General features: G+C 34.5%; 1 protein-coding gene across 1 annotated transcript in view; it reads right to left on the minus strand.

Annotated features, from left to right (window-relative positions):
• Nucleotides 1–286: 286 nt before the first annotated feature.
• The window catches only part of lilli (AF4/FMR2 family member lilliputian), a gene marked incomplete at its 3' end in the record, with an annotated part of 28,887 nt that continues 9,980 nt past the window's right edge, over nucleotides 287–19,193 (minus strand). Inside the window, 7 exon segments of the mRNA XM_074144143.1 lie at nucleotides 287–338; nucleotides 461–560; nucleotides 11,264–11,405; nucleotides 13,268–13,366; nucleotides 14,618–14,671; nucleotides 14,755–14,965; nucleotides 16,963–17,282. Of these exon segments, the coding sequence (XP_074000244.1) occupies nucleotides 287–338; nucleotides 461–560; nucleotides 11,264–11,405; nucleotides 13,268–13,366; nucleotides 14,618–14,671; nucleotides 14,755–14,965; nucleotides 16,963–17,282 (978 nt within the window).

Raw genomic sequence — 19,193 nt, forward strand, 5'->3', positions numbered from 1 at the left:
AAAAATTGCACTCAATCCATGGTTTAATAAGAACACACAAACACACAGAGAACTGGACATTCAAGCCATTCACACTCATTGTGGCCAAACTAATAGACAATTTCCTCACCCTTCACACACTGCCATTCACATCTTATTACCATCTTGGCGAGCCTACATCTTTAAGAAGACTAAGAATGTAACTATGAAGAACTGAACTCTATTTAAAATATGTATTACTATCTGTAAAGCTTTTAGTAAGCTGGCCCGCATTTAATTTGTAAATATATAATAATAATAACGTTACCTTGTGTTCATCGTCACTGTCTTCCGATAGACTCAAATCATGGGCTAAATCACTGAAAATTAATAATTAAAACCACTGTTAAAAAGTGGGTGTGTTTGATTAAATAATACTCCATTTATAACAAAATTTAATTAAAAAAAACAAAATAAATAAGCTACTTAGGCAAATTCGTACTCAGAAAGCGGCACTGTTGCAGAGTTGAAATGTAAGAGATTCCCAGCAGATTTAGAAGATCGAGGGATTACACCATTGCGTTGGCTGTTCACAGACTTATCTAAAAGAAATAATTGAATTCATTTTAAAATGGTACCATGAATTTTGTGTAATCTGGTTACTAAATGAAGTTAACAATACAATGAAATCAAAACAAATCTATCGCCATAACACTACATTTTTATAACAACTTCCGCTCAATGATAACACAATTATAGTTACATTTTCTTAAAACTAAAAGAGTTTCTCCCCTTAAGTGGGAGACACCCTTAAGGGATGTGAATTGCCCAGGGTGCTGCTGCAAGGAAACTAGATATTTTTAAAAAAGAATGCAACCCTGAAACACTGCATGTTTTCGGAATGGACACGATTTTAATTAGAATTCCTTGCCATTCAGTTACAATAAGAAAACTATTCCTCGATTGTGGGAGGGCGAGTCATTTCATGAAACGGTGACATTATTCCATTACAAAAGAGATTCTAAGATTTTGGCATATTTGATAGTGTTTCTGTAAGAGAATTTAAAAAAAAAAACCACATGTTCCGCAAACATCCTGCCATCATCACGGAACTCAAAAAGTTGATTGTGGAAGAAATCTTTAGCATTCCTCAGAGAAAGTTTCACATCTAGTTGACGAAAAATGTATGGTGCACATTTATTACTCCTTGATAAGGAATCTGTACATTAACTCAACAGGAAATCCCAACACCATTTCTCGCCCGTTTCTTGCTAAAAATAAATTTTCGTGGGAAAATGTTAAGTCATAGATGTATATTAAAACTGACCGGTAGGACAGTTGTATAAGGGTTGTATGTAGTAACTTAAATCAACTTTGGAAATTTAATTACGGATCACAATTGGTTACGTAAAGTAACAGAAATCAAACAATCTTTTATAAAGTCGATTGACTGAATTCTTTACCAGTACTGGAACAAATTACAAAACAAAAATTAATTGACCAAATCAGCTTCTAATACAAATATGTACAATTCAATTAGAATTTTGCATTAGTAGAAATAAAAATCTTTAAATCACACAATTTTTTAATAAGGAGTTAGATGCAGGTGGACATCAAACACATCAGGTGTTTGAGCTGTATTCTGTGAACACATATGCTTGCTAGACCTATTTTCAATGACTCGCAGCATGTAACTTTCTTTTACGAAAGGCAGCCGACTTGGCACATGAGTCACGAGTCTTCTTCGCAGGTTGGTACTCATGATAACTTTCAACTTACACCTTGCGGATGTATCTTGCTATAGAATATACAGGGTGTTCAGCATAAGACTACGGTAACTTCGGGAGGCGATTCTGGGCATCATTTGCAACAAAAAATTCCATATAAACTATGGCTCGATTCGGCTCCGTTTTATAGATATTTTTAATTTTATGTTTTTTTCAAGGTGTTACTACTTTTTAGCAAAAAGTTGCCTATATTTCTCAAACTATTAAAGCTACAGCTATTTTAATAAGCTCATTAGAAAGAAGGTTAAATTTCCTTTTAAATAAGCTAATTTGTATTCCAAAATAATAATATTAAGTATTTTACTTTGTGGCCCAAACATAGGAAATAGCAAGTTTCTAATTTTTTCCCAAAAACTTTTGACTTCATTTTTCTAAAAAACATTTTATATGAAAAAACCGTGCACTATTCAGGAAAAACATCTACATACGATCACCTTTCGAACGGTATACAATGCATTGGGGTTATGTTAAAAATTGATGCAGAAATCTGTGATTAATTGCAAAAAAGTAGGCCTCAAAACAGCGTCAGCATTATGAAAGGAATTCACCTACCATAAGAATATAACTGATCAGAATCATCAAATCCAGTATGATTTTTTGCAAACGTGTAATTTAATAAGCGTTCGGAACACCCTATCAGGAAAACATCTAGAATATTCCCGCCTAGCTTCTGATGTTACGTAGGGGAGCCCTAACCCTATCATCCTACCAAATTTTATCATAATCGGGCCAAGATTTACAGAGTAATTAGTAATTAGGGCTAAAAAATTCAAAAACTTTTTTTAAAAAATGCTTACATCAACATACATCAATGATTTTATTTTATTTATTTTTTTAAATCGTCTGTTTAAGTTCATCCTTCGATGAAAGTAATTGTTATTTTATGTAGTATTCAAACGTTTATAATAATAGGTAATAACCTGGCTTTATCGCAAATAATATAGTTTTCTTCAATTACACTCTCAATGTAGCTGTTCTTCTCACAATGTTGTACGAGGGTCGTTTGAAAAGTCCGTGCAAAAATAAAAACTACTTAATTTTTGGGGGTAAACCTTTTTTATTTTTCAACATAGTCTCCTTTTAGGCTTATACACTTCGTCCAACGCTGCTCTAGTTTGTTGATCCCTTCCGAATAATAGGATTTGTCCAAGTCTGAAAAATAGCCATTCGTTTCTGCAATCACCTCCTCGTTTGAATAAAATCTTTTTCCCGCCAGCCATTTCTTCATATTGGGGAACATACTAGTAGTCCGTGGGAGCCAAGTCTGGAGAATAGGGGGGATGTGAAACGAGTTGGAACCCTATTTCCATTAATTTTGCGACCACAACTGCTGAGGTGTGAGCTGGTGCGTTGTCGTGATGGAAAAGGACTTTTTTGTGGGCCAATCGTGGGCATTTTTCTTGCAGCTCGGTTTTCAAACGGTCCAATAACGATGAATAATATGCACCTGTAATAGTTTTACCCTTTTCCAGATAGTCGATGAGGATTATTCCTTGCGAATCCCAAAAGACAGTCGCCATAATCTTTCCGGCCGAAGGAACGGTCTTCGCCGTTTTTGGCGCAGATTCCCCCTTGGTAACCCATTGTTTAGATTGTTCTTTGGTCTCAGGAGTGTAGTGATGTATCCATGTTTCATCCACAGTGACGAAACGACGCTTAAAGTCCTGCGGATTCTGGAACAGCTGCAAACCGTCCTTGCAACACTTCACACGATTTCGTTTTTGGTCAAGCGTGAGCAATCGCGGCACCCATCTTGCGGATAGCTTTGTCATGTCCAAATGTTGATGCAAAATATTATGTACCCGTTCATAAAGTAGTGTTTAATCAACACACGAAATTATTTTTCGTCCATTTTTTTGAAAATCACTCGACTTCCTCGATTCAAATGAATGCCAAACACAAAGAAATAGACCGATCTGGCTGAAACTTGGTGTGTGTTCTTCCAAGAGATGCTACTAACTAAACATAACCTCGATACGCGCCAGTAGTGCTATCTCTCTGACTTTGCACGGACTTTTCAAACGACCCTCGTATATATGTAATATAAAATAAGTAAGATATGCATATTTTTAGGACAGCTAATTATTCCAGTATTTGACTATAAGTAAAATTAGGGGGACTAAATTAAATTACAATTTATTGAGAAATGAATAATTGTTGTCTAATAATCTACTTGTTATTAACTGTGTGTTATTTGTGCTCACGAATATTTCGGTAAGACGAATTCAAGACTGAAATATTGTTTTAGATCCTCCGTGATTCAAATTTAAACAGTAGCCGACTCTAACTTTGTATTTTTCTAATTTAACATGCATGTATACGTGAATACTCAAAATAATGGGTATATAAAAAAGAAATCAAAAGAATAATTTGGAATAGAGTTAAAATTAAGTACCTATTTAAAAACGAAGATATAATATACGTTTTACCATAATTATAACAAAATAAAATATAATTCAAAACTTTTTTTGGAAAGTGAAATAAAATGTAACAAAACAGAAAAAGATTATGGCTAAATACTATAGCAAATAACACCACAAAAATTAAAACAATAATAGTAATAAAAACAGAAAATTAATTTATTTATTAGCTAAGTTGTTAGCGAATACTGGATTCCAACGCGGAGATCCCGCGTTCGAATCCAGCTGCTGGTTCATTAAAATTTCTGTTTCCAGGATCCGGTAATAGACAGTGTTGTCTGTAGCAAAAGAACACTGTCCAGAGACCGGCAGAACACTGAACTCTGAGCGCCAAGAACCTCTGGTATTGGCGCGCCTTGAGAAAAAAGTATAATATAAGAAAATTCAAATTTTATATTTCTTTAATTGCCCACCGAAAAGGTTTTGGTCAATTTTTAAATTTATCACTTAGTGATTTCTTCTAAAATGGCTACAACGACTTTCTTTAAACTCTTTCTACATAATAAACTTTGCCTACACATTAAATTATCACTTATGTATATTTAAAACATTTTTCCACGAAAATTCATTTAGAGGTTCTGTGGGAAAGTGTTAAGTTATATACTCCTCTAGAGTGCAATTACAGTACATCGGATACTTCTAAAACTTTTATAATGTTAAAAAAAAAGATCGAATTGATTGAGAAAATTTCATAAATTAAAAAAATCTGGTAACCAGAAGAATTTACCGAACAATTTTGTGATTTGATCGAGAATAAAACAAATTTTTCATTCAACATATTATGAAGTGCAATAATTTGTGCTTTAAAGTTTAGCAATAATTATAAATTAAAAGGAAATGTGAAAAGTAAGATAAGGGATTGGAAAGAGTTCTTTGAGTCTTGATACCAAATTTTTGTTAGCAGGTTTTAACAGTGATTTTATGAAAAAGGTTTGAATGAATGTATTGGTAGGTAAAACAGCGCAGTTTAAAAAACATGAAATCTCAAAAAGCTCAAACCATAAATTACTTAAGATACCAGTTTACTATGTTAGTGATCGAAATCTCTCAAAAGAAAGTGCCACATATTACAAATTATTTTTTCATTTCTTTTAACTTCGTGTACACGCTGAGCACTAATAGTTTTATTACTTTTATAGGATTTGTTTTTCAAGTTCACTATAAGAAGTTTCTTGGGAGAAAGCTGACATTAAATTTGTTTAGTGTAACTCATGTATAATATATTAATAACATTCAAAGTAGTTGTAAAAAGAACCAACTTGAACTTAAGTGCAGCTAAATTATTGTACCTCTAACGGAAGACATATAAAATAAATAAATTACAAATTCGTATACAGAAAGAGCATTTATAAAAATTAGAACCCTGACAATTAAAAAAAAAATTCCTGTAAGTGTTTAACACAGAGTTTTACATTTAATGTTAAAACACAACGCTTGAAATACAAAGCAACAACAAATATACCTACAATTACCTGCAGAATGGAAATATAAAATATCTTCTACACACATGCTCTGAAGTCCCAAACCTCTTAGTCTTATTACGGATGCCATTAGATAAAAAGAGGAAACTAAATTATATTTAATAACAAAAAAAGAAAAAGAAAAAAGAAGAGGCCCTGATTTAAAGCAGAGAGAGAGGAAAAAAAAAGAAAGTTGAGCAAACCAACATTATGAGAATTCACATTATGAAAGCTTTAACACCAGAGATGAGGTAACTATAGGGTTGCTACAAACGTAAGGTTCTTAAAGGGCTCTTTCTGACCGTTACAACTACCCTTCGCTGCTACAAACACAACTCACCAAAAATATCGTACATTATCACTTATACATAACGTACGATATTTCCCCAATAGAAAATATCGTATTTATATACATTGGTGAACTGACAGGGTATAAATTTGAGGATTTTTTTTTTCATTTATCTTCCCACGAAGAAATACTTTTCATGCAAATAACATTCTCTGAAAAATATTATGCAGGTTAAATATTTTCAAACTGGGAGGATTAAGATGCACAATTTTAACGCTATACAAAGAAGCAGACAGGTGACAGCTGTGGCAGATGATCTAAATATTGCCTCAGTAAACTGACTTGATGCATTTAATTCAATACCTATTATTACGCAACTATTTATGCTTTCTTACCGCTCAAAATAGGAAGGATAACATAGGAGCAGAATTGAGAATTAGAATTTTCACCAGGAAATACATTTTTTGCGGGTTCCTTAAGCCGATTATTATTATTTATTTATTTATTCAAGTGGAGTTAGTGTGACTTCCATAACTAAAACAGAAAGTTCAAATAATAAAAGGGAGCAAGTTCAAATTTGGTATTTCGTCACCAGGAAATCTGATCAATATTTTAGCTTAAGTCTACCAACCGGAAGTACCACTCGATTATTCGACTAAAATTATTTTTTTCCCGCGAGTACTGCTTATTTGCTTATTAAACAAATGTAGGTTTACTTTTTTTAAAAACATTTGTTCAAGCAAAATTCATTATATAGGTTTCTAGATAAGACGTTAAACTTGCCTCTAAAATACTTCCAAATGTAAGTAAACCCATCTTCCCTCGATTTGCACGATACTTAATTTACGTTTTCGCTTTAATGTGGTTAAAAATTATATAGTTAGTTTAAATATTTTTTTGTTAAATATTTATAATCTTGATAGGTGTGCCCTTGTGAAAATAAAATACACACAACTTTTCGTTCTCTTGGTGAACAGAATACAAGAACTTCGAAATTTCAGACCAGAGATAACAACCTGATTCCTAACGGACACTAATGGGCGATTCAAGCTTTAATAGTGGGCGATAGGGGTTTTGGGAAATCATGACGACCTATCAGGCAGAATAAAAAAATGTTTGTGCTGTAAAAAAATATACAGAAAATTTATGATATTCAAAACATTCCGTAACTTATATCCTATACAATCAGTCTTAAGTGCTTTAAAATATTGCCAACAAACAGAGAAACCATCTTAATGGAATGGAGAAGGGAATATTTTCGTTTATTCTTTACGAAAATTTAACTATACATAAAATATTTAGTTTCGCAGCAGCAGACTAAAGGATTACATATTTAATAATGGGAAATTATTTTTTTGTTAGTATATTTTTTTTATCTCTCAATGAAATCTGCTTCCACTTTAGAAGGAGCTACATCGGTGAAAGTGCTGCATTAAAATTATTTACTTGTTAAACAAGTATAAACAAACAGATAAATTTTCTGAAAACATTTACTCAAAAATTACAAATTTGCACATACTAAACTAAGCTTTGCGGAACTGGTGGGCTATAAAAAAATTTTACAGACAATAAAAATAGATTTTTTTTTTTCTTTAAGGCGAGATAACATTTAAGGTCATTGATGCCCAGAGCTTGTTTCAGTGCACCGCCGGCCGCCGGAAGTGTACTCTTGTTACAAACAGCACTGTTGACCATCGGACTATAAGTTGCAAGAAGCTCCTAGGGTACAAATTTCATTTTTCCATAAAATTCTTATCTCATTTTACATGGTTTTAATAAGCATCTTTATACTTCTTTATATTTTTTAGGTTGTTTTACACGGTTCACGGATTGCTTAAACAAATCCTATTTGAAATGAAATATAGTTTCGTTTTACGCGATTTCGGTTTCCACAATGCCTCCAGTAAGATATCTACCGCGTAAATATGTTAATCGAGAGATGGTTTATCTATTGAGTTTTCAAGGAAATCCACGTTTTAGATGCTTTGAATCTTAATCAGGAAAAGTGGATTTTACACACTGGCTTCTTAAGAGAGCATCCTAATCGGTGGTAGTGCATGAACAGTGGATACAAAAGTAATATGACAATCATGAAACCTCGTTTGTAAATATGTCTCCCATAAAACACAATACCTTTCCAATCTTCTGATTTCTAGATTTGTATTTATATATCAAGCACTCAAAACGTTTGTCACTTTCGCAACACTTGTTGGGGAACACATCCACCATAGGTCTTCGATTCTTCCGAGTATTTTGCGATTAGATTTCTTTATGTTTCTTACTCTATTAATTTCCCGTTGGGCAGCGATTTCTAACGTTGCAAGCCAATTAATTGTTCTAATTCCAAATAAATGCGATATTTTACTCTCTTTTTTTTAAGGCACGTCAACATCTGAGGTTATTGGCGCCCAGAGCTTTTTTCAGTGCACTGCCGGCCTCTGGACAGTGTTCTCTCGTTACAGACAACACTGTCCATCACCGGACAGTGAGCACTACGAAGCTTCTAGGGAGAGAAAATCTAAGGGTCAGCAGCTGGATTCGAACCCGAATGACCTGAACACATGATACATTACCTTTTAAAAAAATTGTAGGTGATGTTTTAATGAAAATCTCAAAAATCTGAAAATCAATAAAGTGGCGCTTCGGTTAGGCTGTATTTGTCCAAAAGCTTACTGTCAGCTACGACGGTGGAATTTAAACCAGATATCCAATTTGACTTTCAGATACTATACGGGAGTTTTAACAAAACACCAAAGCCAAAAAACACTTTCATATAGATGCCCACCACAGTAACGTAATTTTTAAAAAAACACTTTTCTTGACTCAGAGGACCTCAAAACCTATAATTCAAGTGAAAACTAAATGTCTAAAATTTGACATACTTCAGTATAATTAAGGAAAGTAAAAAATATATTTTATTTAAAGAATATGACCACAAGAGGAAATGCTTTTATATATGCTTAGTTCTAAGAGGTACTTATTTTTAAATGTTAAATTCGATTCATTTAAATGGGAGATTTGTATACCAACTTTTATTTTATTTTTTTACAGAAAAGAAATATACATACTTTTTTTTACTTTCAATGTCTTTAGTGACATTTCTTTCAGTTGAACTACATAGAAATATTAGGTGTGTAAGTAGAAAACATCAAAAATCGGAAGTCTCAGTAACTCATACTTACGAGGTGTGGCTATTAAATAACGAGACTGATGCTGCTACAGAAAAACTATGCATTGCGCCAAATCTTAACGACCGACAGCTGTGCGGCGTAAAGCCTTCTCTTTCGATTGCAGCGTCTCACGTGTTTTTAGAGAAATCTGTCTGACCGGAACCGTCGTTTGCGTAAGAGTTGTTAGTTTCGTTTTGCCGAAAATATGATACTACACATGTAGTAGAGCAACGAATTGTCGTGCAATTTCACATCAAAACTTGATAAAACCGCTACTGAAACTTATCTTTTATTAAAAGAAGTTTTTGGTGATGAATATTAATTACGTGCGCGAGTTTTTGAGTGGTTCAAGCGTTTCCAAGATGGCCGAGAAGACGCCGGAGATGATGACCGCCCGGGTCGCCCTTCCACGTCCATTATATCGATTATAATTAATTAACATTACTACCGTGAAGTGCTTGCTCAACTCCGTGAAGAAGTAAGGAAAAAACGACCCGATTTGTGGAAGAACAAGTCATGGGTTCTCCATGAAGACAACGCGCCGGCTCACGCTGCATTGTCTGTCAAGACGTTTCTAGCCAAATACAACATCCCAGTTTCAGGCCATCCACCTTAATCGCCTGACCTGGCCCCATGTGACTTTTATCTGTTCCCCAAAGTCAAATCTGCATTGAAAGGAACACGATTTCAGTCCGTAGAAGCTGTGAAAGAAAAAGCGGCACGCGTCATGCCGGTGCTCACAGAAAAAGACTTCCAGCACGGTTTCGAACAATGGTAAATTTGCAGGAGCGTTATAGGGATATGGGAGGGGTGTATATTGAAGGTGATAATAACTAAATATGTATAAATTTAAAACAAAATGTTTTACAGCAATAGTCTCGTTATTTAATAGCCACACCCGTATTATGCAGTTTTGCTATTTATCTGATGCTGCGGTTTCAGCTCAACTCTATTAACTGTGAGTGCTACTTAAACGATTTTTCAGTTGTTCACGATTTGAGAGAAAATGGATCTAATTATTTTCTTTAAACTTCTTAAACCATTTATCCATTGCCTGCATCTTTAAAAACTTTTTCTCAGTTGAATGATAAACTCTAGAATTCCAAATTTGACAAAGATTGTGATTAAACAGAAATGTTATTTTATATAATAGGTTTATAAATTTATTAAAATTTCTCCTAAAATGACTCCAACAATTATTGTTAAACTTGGGATGCTTTTTTATATAATAAACAACACATTTATTAAAAAATATTTGAAAAAAAAAAATTATTTTATGTGGTTTTGAGAACGTAAATGACCTGTAGTTTAAATTTTCGATAGAAGTTCCGGCTGAAGGTAAGGTTTGAATTTTGAGGAACAAAGGGTTTTGTGTATTTTTAATCAATTATTTAATACAGAAAACGGGCATCATCCAATCGGTAACAATTAGAATGTGAGAGCGAAGGAGATAATAACGAGATTCACCGGGGATCAAGTGTTGGATTTATGACTGTCCATTGATTATTCGTAACCAGGATATTATAAGAGAGGATACTTAGCCCTACCCTTACCCTCTGCAAGTTTGGATGATCTAAAACTTTTCAGGATTTATTCCATATGCTGAAATATTCAATTTAGTACGTCTTTGTAGTGGCCTAGAGAGTGCGTTTGCCTATGTTGCTTGCCTCGACAGTGTCGATTACTGAAATTACTGATTACTGATCACTGATTTCCGAAAGTGGACATGATGATATATGTTATGGCTGACAGAAAGGTTTTAAAGAAATAGTAGTAAGGCTTGCTGTCGGTAACAACTTCTTCAGAACCACATTCAAGTTCCTGTATTGGGAAAATAATACTGAGAAGCCCAGAGCTCTATGAAGCATAGAGCACTTTATGAAAAGTGTGGCACCAATCAAAGAAAAGAAAAAGAAGACGGTCATTGAAAACCCAATTGCGACAATTTGATATACTAATTAAACTCGGAGACCACCTGAAGAAGTTATGTCTAGCAGAACCTGTGGGGCAGATGGAGGAGACTACTATACATCTGCTGTTAGACTAAACTACTTTAGAGTATGTAACAAGAACGATACTTACCAGATTTTAGAAGGGGTAATTAATAATTACCAGCTCCAGATTTCTTGTAGAGCTTCATTTCAATATATTTGCTTCTAAATAAATAATTTATACTTACATGGTTTAGACGGACAGGGTGTAGCTGGAGGTGGAGACAGGGGTAAGGGTGGAGGTGATTCTGGCTTGGGCGGCGATGATAGAAGAACCGAAGGAGATGTTACACTTGCAAGTGGCCTTATATCAATAAAACTATCAGCCATCTGAAAACAAGAATTTATTGATTGAAAAGTAGTACAGAAAGGAGAAAAATACCATTGAGTAATATATTATTGTTTTATCTTTTATGCACTTTTTATTGCATTCAAAACACAGCCGATTGCGGTCAACTTTGAGATCATATGCCACTATTCTGCCAGGTATTTAAGTCCTTTGCTGATACCACTGCTTTTGGGTTTGACATTAGAAAATTACAATCCATTTTCAACTGCAGTGATGTTATTGAATTTTCTCCCGCAAAGAAAAAGTGATATAGGTAAAAATAAATTGCTCTTTAGCATGAAAGATGAGGGGTCGAACTTTACCTTGCTGGAACAAAACTTGGTTACGATTGTTTCAAACTGGATAGCTAGGGGTCATTTTTTTAGAACGATGGGTTGATTTTTGGTAGAAAGTGTCGGAATCAATGTAACTAATTTTTGAAATGTTGAGGTGTGAGGTACATCTTCTTTTTAGCTTATTGAGATAAGGACTCGGTTGTCGTTTTAGTCATGGCCCATTTGACTTCACTCAGAGTAAGTTAGCTTATATTGAGTTGTACGGAAAATAATGCAGGATTTTATGTTTTCTTTAAAATACCCCTCCAAATAATAAACTGTTTATGTTTGTTGGACTTTTGACTTTTATAAATGTAAGCACTTATTAATCCTCTTTCAAACAAAAATGTTTACCTCTGTAACATTTTGCTACTTGGAAATAATTCAGTCTTAACTAAGATTTCAAAGCGTGTTTTTCACATAATTTTGTTTTAAGAGTTCAAACTCGGCCGGAACAGGGCCCAAACGGCTAGAAATGTCAACGATGTCTGGGGCGAAGGCCGTATAAGTGAGTGCACTGTTCAACGGTGGTTCCAGAGATTTCGAGAGGGAGACTTGAGCCTTGAAAACAAAGAAGGCCGTGGAAGAAGTTCTGTCCTTGATGAAGATGTTCTCCGAACTGTTCGAGAACTGGCAGGGAAACTCGAAGTCAGCAAATCTCAAGGCGATTAGGAAAATGAAAAAGCTTGAAAGTTAGGTTCCTCACACATTAACCGACCGCCAAAAACTCAGCGGTATGAAATTTGCGCTGCATTTCTTTGCGAAACAACAGCGATCCTTTTCTGTCCAGAATCGTGACTTGCGATGAAAAGTGGATCCTCTACGACAACAGCAGACGCTCTGAACAGTGGTTTGACAAAGGAGAAGCAGCACGACATTTTTCAAAGCTCCCAAATCAACTAAAAAAGGTGATGGTTACTGTTTGGTGGGCTTCATTTGGTCTGATTCATTACAGCTTCTTGAATCCTGGCGAAACCATCAATGCCGAATCGTATTGTAACCAAATTGACGTAATGCATCAGAAATTGTTAATAATGAAGCCATCTTTGGTCAATCGAAAGGAACCCATTCTGTTGCATGACATCGTTCGGCCACATATCTCACATTTGACTTCCCGAAAATTGTTGGCTATAAGACTCTGCCACACCCGCCCTACTCACTGGACCTCTCGCCTACTGATTACCATTTTTTTAGACACCTGGACCGCTATTTACAAAATATAAAATTTAATCACCAAAGAACATTAGAAAACGCGTTTTCTGAATTTATAAATTCTAAGGATCTGCAATTCTATACAGAGGGTATGGAAAAGTTGCCCACAAGTAGGCAGTAATGTATAGAAAGTAATGGAGAGCAGGGATTAGCTAAATAGTTAGCGTACTAGATTTCCACTAGGGGATCTCAGCTGCTGGTCTTTGAATTTTTTCAAAGAACACTGTCCGGAAGCTGGCGTTTGATTGAAAAAAACTCCGGGCGCTAATGACCTTAAATGATGACGCATATTAAATTTCGTAATAATAAATTGTTACCTGGAAAGAGTCTGGATTTAAATTAAATTTAGTTTCAATTTCTTTTCTGGGAGTAGATGCAATAGCTGTCAGAGGTTTAACGCGCATCTGAGTCATTTCCTGCAACAATAAATCAATTAAGAGTCATCAAAGTAGTTCAAGCCTTTGTAGATGGTTAAATTAACGCAAAATGCTATACTAATGGATGCGCACTGGAGGAGAACATTAAAAGAACTTCCCCTTAATAGTCTACTTTATTTTTTGGTCAATAATCTGCTTCAGGGGTTCACCCCTCTTCAGCACGTCTTGATTAAACAGAATCCTGGAACCGGAACTTAATAAAACATTCTGTGAAAAACGTTCTTTTTTTGTCTTCTATACGCGTAGATTAGCGAAAAACATACTTTAAACTTTTTCTTATTGCAGTTATTAACATTGCATTTAATTATAAAGAACATTAAAAATTCCATTTATTTGTAATTATGAGTTTGTTTTGTCAAGACATTGTTGTAGGTAATGTTAATAGTTCTTTAATTATTTAAAACAAACGAAATTATTTCCAATAATAGCCATGGCAAAAAGTGAAAGCAATAATAAATGTTTCGGAGGAAAATTATTTCTTGATGGGCCCAACTCGCGATTTAAGTCAATTTCTCGGCACAAACGATTAAGTTACCGTACATATCTGCGATAATTAAAAAAAGCAAAAGGTGGTACCCCAATGCACGTTCTACAGGAACCTGACCATAAGTATTAGAATAGGTATCAGCAAACCGAACGTACCACTTAACAATTTGATGTTTCAGGTAAAATTACAATTTGAGTATTAATTGAATTTGATAAATAGATTGTTTGGTTTCTTCTAACTATGACGTAATAATAACAGTGAAATTAATGCCGAAATGCGAGACGAAAGAAAATCGGTTGACCGGGACTGCCATTTTCAAAATGGATGAGTCTAGAGAAGTTTTTTTTTAACTGGGTAAAGCCATGTAACAAAACATCAACATAGTAATAACGTTTTGTTGTAAACGTTTTTTCAGCATGTATTTTAAAGTTGTAATGAAAATAGTGGGAGTTATGCTCCTCTTAAAAGGTAATATTTTATGGCGAACTTTAACTTTTAAAAATTATGAAAATTTTTGTAGAAAGAAATTTGACAATAAAACTTTAAAGCACGAGAGCGTTTCACATTAAATTTTTATAAATTAAGAACCAACCGAAGTGGGCAAAAAATAAATAAATAACATTAAAAAAGAATTTGTATACTTTAGATTAAATGCCAGAAATCGGGAGCAAAAAATAATAAATTGATTCATTTATTAAATAAAATAAATAAACTAGCTGAGTCGAGAAATACTGAAAACTTACTTTAAGAATGTGTTCGACATCGTTAGATACACCTGGATTTCGGTCCTTCATCCCCTGTAACAATTTGTAACTTTTTGGGTCCTTCACAACATATATTACCATTACTGCGTTCAATGAAATAGATAAAACTATCTTACAGGAAGTTCTAAATGGAGTCGACCCCTTGGTATTGCCTGCCCCTTATACGGTAAGTTCTGCGGTAAAGTAGGTGGACCTTTGGATGTGATGACCCCATTACCTCTGTGGTCGGTAGTGCTGCCTGCCCCGCCGTGTTTCACAGGTTGACCGGGATAGAACCCTCGACCACCATATGGAGGTTTTCCGTCAGCTGGTTTCACAAAGCCGCCTCTGTTATGAATTTAAAAACGAAAAATACAGTTATACCATGTTAAAAAAAAAAGAAAAAAAAGTTTTCTTCATAAAATCCTCAAAATATGGTTTTCTGAAAAAACTTTCAAATAAAAATGATAGGTTCAGTGGCGAGCTCTCCAAACGCAAGGCATGCTTTGCTGGTTAACTCAATTATACTAAACTCAAAGTGCATAAAAAATGCCGATGAGCACCCGCAATTTATACTCAAGAATTACGGTGATGTTACATGATTAGGCTCATCCTGTATACGTTTTGATCGAGGCGATAAGAGCTACACACTCTCCTCACAACTCTCACTCATTCTCCTTCTGTACTCTTTAGTCTTCAGCGTACTGATAACCTGACCCAATTTCTTTATCATTGTGTTACTATAACTGCCTTCAGGGAGAAGTACGATAGAAGTACTCGTATATTTCTCATAATATAGTGTGCACAACTGCGACTGAAGATTTTACAAATTTCATACACTCATAACGTAAGTTTAGTTCAAAATTAAATCTAGGAAACTAATATATTTTATTTTATTTGTGCAGTAACATTAAGTTTCTGCTGTAGAGTGCGTTGGCGTCAACTGTAACCATATGAAACCTTTTAGTGAGGCTGTAGAGAGCCTTAGTTTGGGTTTGTATTAAGTTGTATAAAGTTAAAATAATACATTTTGTATTTTAGAAATATTAGTATACACTCAGTAATAAACATTCTGACTTGGTTTAAGCTTATTTGGCTTGAGGATTCAGAAAGAAGATAACATGTGGTAAATACTATTGATTTGTACTTTGTATTCGTTGGTTTGCTTAAGTACACATATATATTAAGGTTTCAGAAAGGAGTTATACTTCCAGTATACTCTGATGAACATTTTTTGTTATTATTTATTTTGGATCCACAACAATCGTTATGATGTAAATTCATTAACTTTTAGTTTCAAATATAAGCTGTGATTTGTAAATTGTTACGTGAATCAAATAAATAGTACTTTTTTTCCCTAATTCCTTGCCTAAATGAACTACAAAATTATGGAAATAATGCACCCGCGTTAATCTTAGTAACTTCCCAATTATTAAATAGTATTGTAAGAAAAGGCAAATTGGTACATTTAATCTGGATTAAGGGCCACACAGGTCTGAGAGGAAATGAAATTGTGGATCGTAAAGCCAAGGAAGCGATCTCCCTACAACATACACCTCCATACTCAATTTTAGTCTCCGATATTAAAAATTATACAAAAGCAGAGTGCTATACCGAATGGCAGCGGATATACCAACTGTCAAAGGCGAGAAAAGGCCAATTTTACATAGCCATACAATCTAGTGTCCCCAAAAGAACATGGTTTTTCAGATATAAGAACTACAATAGGAAGTTTATTAGTACGCTTATTAGAATGCGGTTAAATCACAATTATTCGCCGCACCATCTAGCCAGGATTGGTGTGGAAACAACGCACAAGTGTTCGTGTGCTTTGGAATAATAGCAGACGCCAACCACCTAATATAAATACTATTCTTGCATCTGATGATGGCAGCGTTTACACAGAACTCATAACAGTTCATAAAAAACAACAGGATAACTCTGTAAATATTCAAAATACTAAAGAAGCTTCGAAAGAAGAATTTAAATGGATGATTTGCTAAGCTCAAGAGGCCACAAACAAGGAAAAAAAAATGAGTAGCATTTTTTGAGAAAAGCTTTATTTATGGCTACACATTCCTGAAAATTTCCCAAAAATAATTTTCTCAAGGAAATAGTTTCAAATAAAAGTGATACGTACACTTTGGATAAGAGGTATACAGAAAGTTGTGACGAAATATTTGCTTATATTTATATCACGAAAATCACCAAAATCTACACAGTAAAGTGGCATTCCTATCAATTAATTTTTGACTAGAACCGTACTTTTGGATAAGATGGTAATATATCCACAGAATATCAAGATTAGGCTTCCGTTGTGCTAAAAATTTGACTTAAAGACTAACCTTGTGTTGTGGTGCTGATGGTGGTGATGTCTAACCGGCCTCTGAGTGCTATTGCTACCAGAAAAGCACTGACCTCCACCAGGTTTTTTAAACTCATCTTGACGAGGATTAGTTGTTGCTCCTTTTACGGACACACTACTGTTTGCATTTGCTGGACTGACAATCTGCTGCGCTGAAGGTGGGGCTGGTGAAGCAGGAGGCAGGCCATCAAATCCTAGCAACTGTTTTGGTTCTTCTTCTAACAAATGTTTCACCTTGTCATACTCACCCAGTTTACTCTGAATATTTTGTTTAACACGATCTCCTGGGGAAGGGCTAACCTATAAAATGTTAAAATGTTGGATTAAAAAATAATGATAATAATATGAATAGTGGATTCGAGTATCTTGGTGTTTCTGTAAGGAAAATCCCAATTTAAATCTAGATATTGACGGAGGAAGTGGCAATAAAGTTCGCCTTTATTTTGTTTTATTTTTTTTAAATGCTCTTGAAAGCCCCTATTTCAGCGACCCGGCACAACTTAAGAGGGTTTCAATTCCACAGATCTAGTAGAGGTGTTTGTTCGATGACATACTCAAGTGACCAATCTGAAAAATGCTTTTACAGTATTTCTTATTTAGAAATTCCCCGCCCGTAAATGTTTTATTAGTGGAGCAATAATCCATTTAGAGATGAGGGTTTTGATATCAATTAGAATGATACATATACTACACACATCTAAAATCTCTGTTCCACTTATCTGTTCGAAAAAAGATTTGTGCAAAGGTGAAGATTAAAAAGAACTGTTAAGTAAAATTCTGCATCAAGAATGAGTAAATCAATCGAAATGTTTATCATCAAACAATAGTTAAAAGTGAAAAATAGTCTTACATTATAAAAAATGTAACCTCCCTCTGGAATTTAGCTTGGGCCCGAAGTGTTTTCTGCTTTCCGTAGAATGTTATTAATTGGGCAACTAAATATAGTTACCTTTTCTTTCAACTTCTTACTCCCTAACAAATTCTCTATTCATTTCATGTCCCTTTTCCAGAATTAAGAGTAGAAAAGTCTCTTAGCCCAATTGAATTTAGTCCTCTAAAGGATACCTTGAATTTAAACAACGTCCTCCAGGGTTAGTAAACCATAGTGAGCAACGGGTCAGCAATCCATTGTTTTAAAAACATCTGAAAGCTTTTGGTTCTATTTCAACCCTTGAAAATAACTTTAGGTGAGGTTGGGTTGGCAAAAATTTTGGATCTTAGGCACTAGTGATTAGATTCCTTAGAAACGGTCTTAATAAAATAAAATAAAAAAATTCAATGAGCATTATATTGTTTAAAATAATATTTATAAAATAAATAACTCATTGAACCAACGGTACAGTATCCGCCAAACATTTTGTTTATTGAATGAGCCACTAGCACGACAATGTAAACACTCTTGCCTTAAAGCACGGCACCATCTCGGGCATCTGATTTGAATAGCATTGCTGTAGTCGTAACGCTTCTTGTAAAATAATCGTGATGATTGTATGAGAGGTCCAGTAATCTCCGAGATGAAATTGTACAACTAAAAAAACTTCATCAAACTGAAACGATGGTAGGCTAGCATGAAAGAAAGTTAGGTCACATGTGATGCTACTTGGATTTAGCAAATTATGCCTGCTCTAGTTCTACACCAACCACAATCATGTACATTATATTGCAGACTACGAGTTGCGGCTATTTAATAACGAGACCCGTGCGATTGTGGGCCAACTGTGTATGCGACAAAGTTGTACGCCTCACCGTTGTTTAGCTTGAGGCCTCCTCTTTAGATTCTCGTAAACCCCATGCCAGTAGACATTTTCGTTTGGCCGTGGCATTTGATTTTGTAACTTGTGTTTTTTTTTTTTGCCTGAAAAATGTTAAATATTTTAATCAAGCAAAAAATTGTAGTGAAATTTCATGTGAAACTTGGAAACACGGCCACGGAAACTTGATAATTATAATGTAAAGTATCATGTAGGGAGTGTTTATCACGAGCACGTGTTTTTGAATGATTTAAACGTTTTAAAGAAGGCCCTTGAAGACATTAAAGATTATGTACGCCCGGGTCGCTGCGGGTGTACCTCCACTGGGTTCCTGAAGGTCAAATTATTAATCAATATTACTACCTTGATGTCCTTGCCCAGCTACATGAAAGAATAAGAAAAAAAAAGACCTGAATAGTGGATGAAAATTCATGGGTTCTTTGTCAAGACAACTGCACCG

This window comes from Rhodnius prolixus, unplaced genomic scaffold, assembly GCF_049639745.1.
Source record: "Rhodnius prolixus isolate KJV_2025 unplaced genomic scaffold, Rpr scaffold_48, whole genome shotgun sequence".
Lineage (NCBI taxonomy): Eukaryota > Metazoa > Arthropoda > Insecta > Hemiptera > Reduviidae > Rhodnius > Rhodnius prolixus.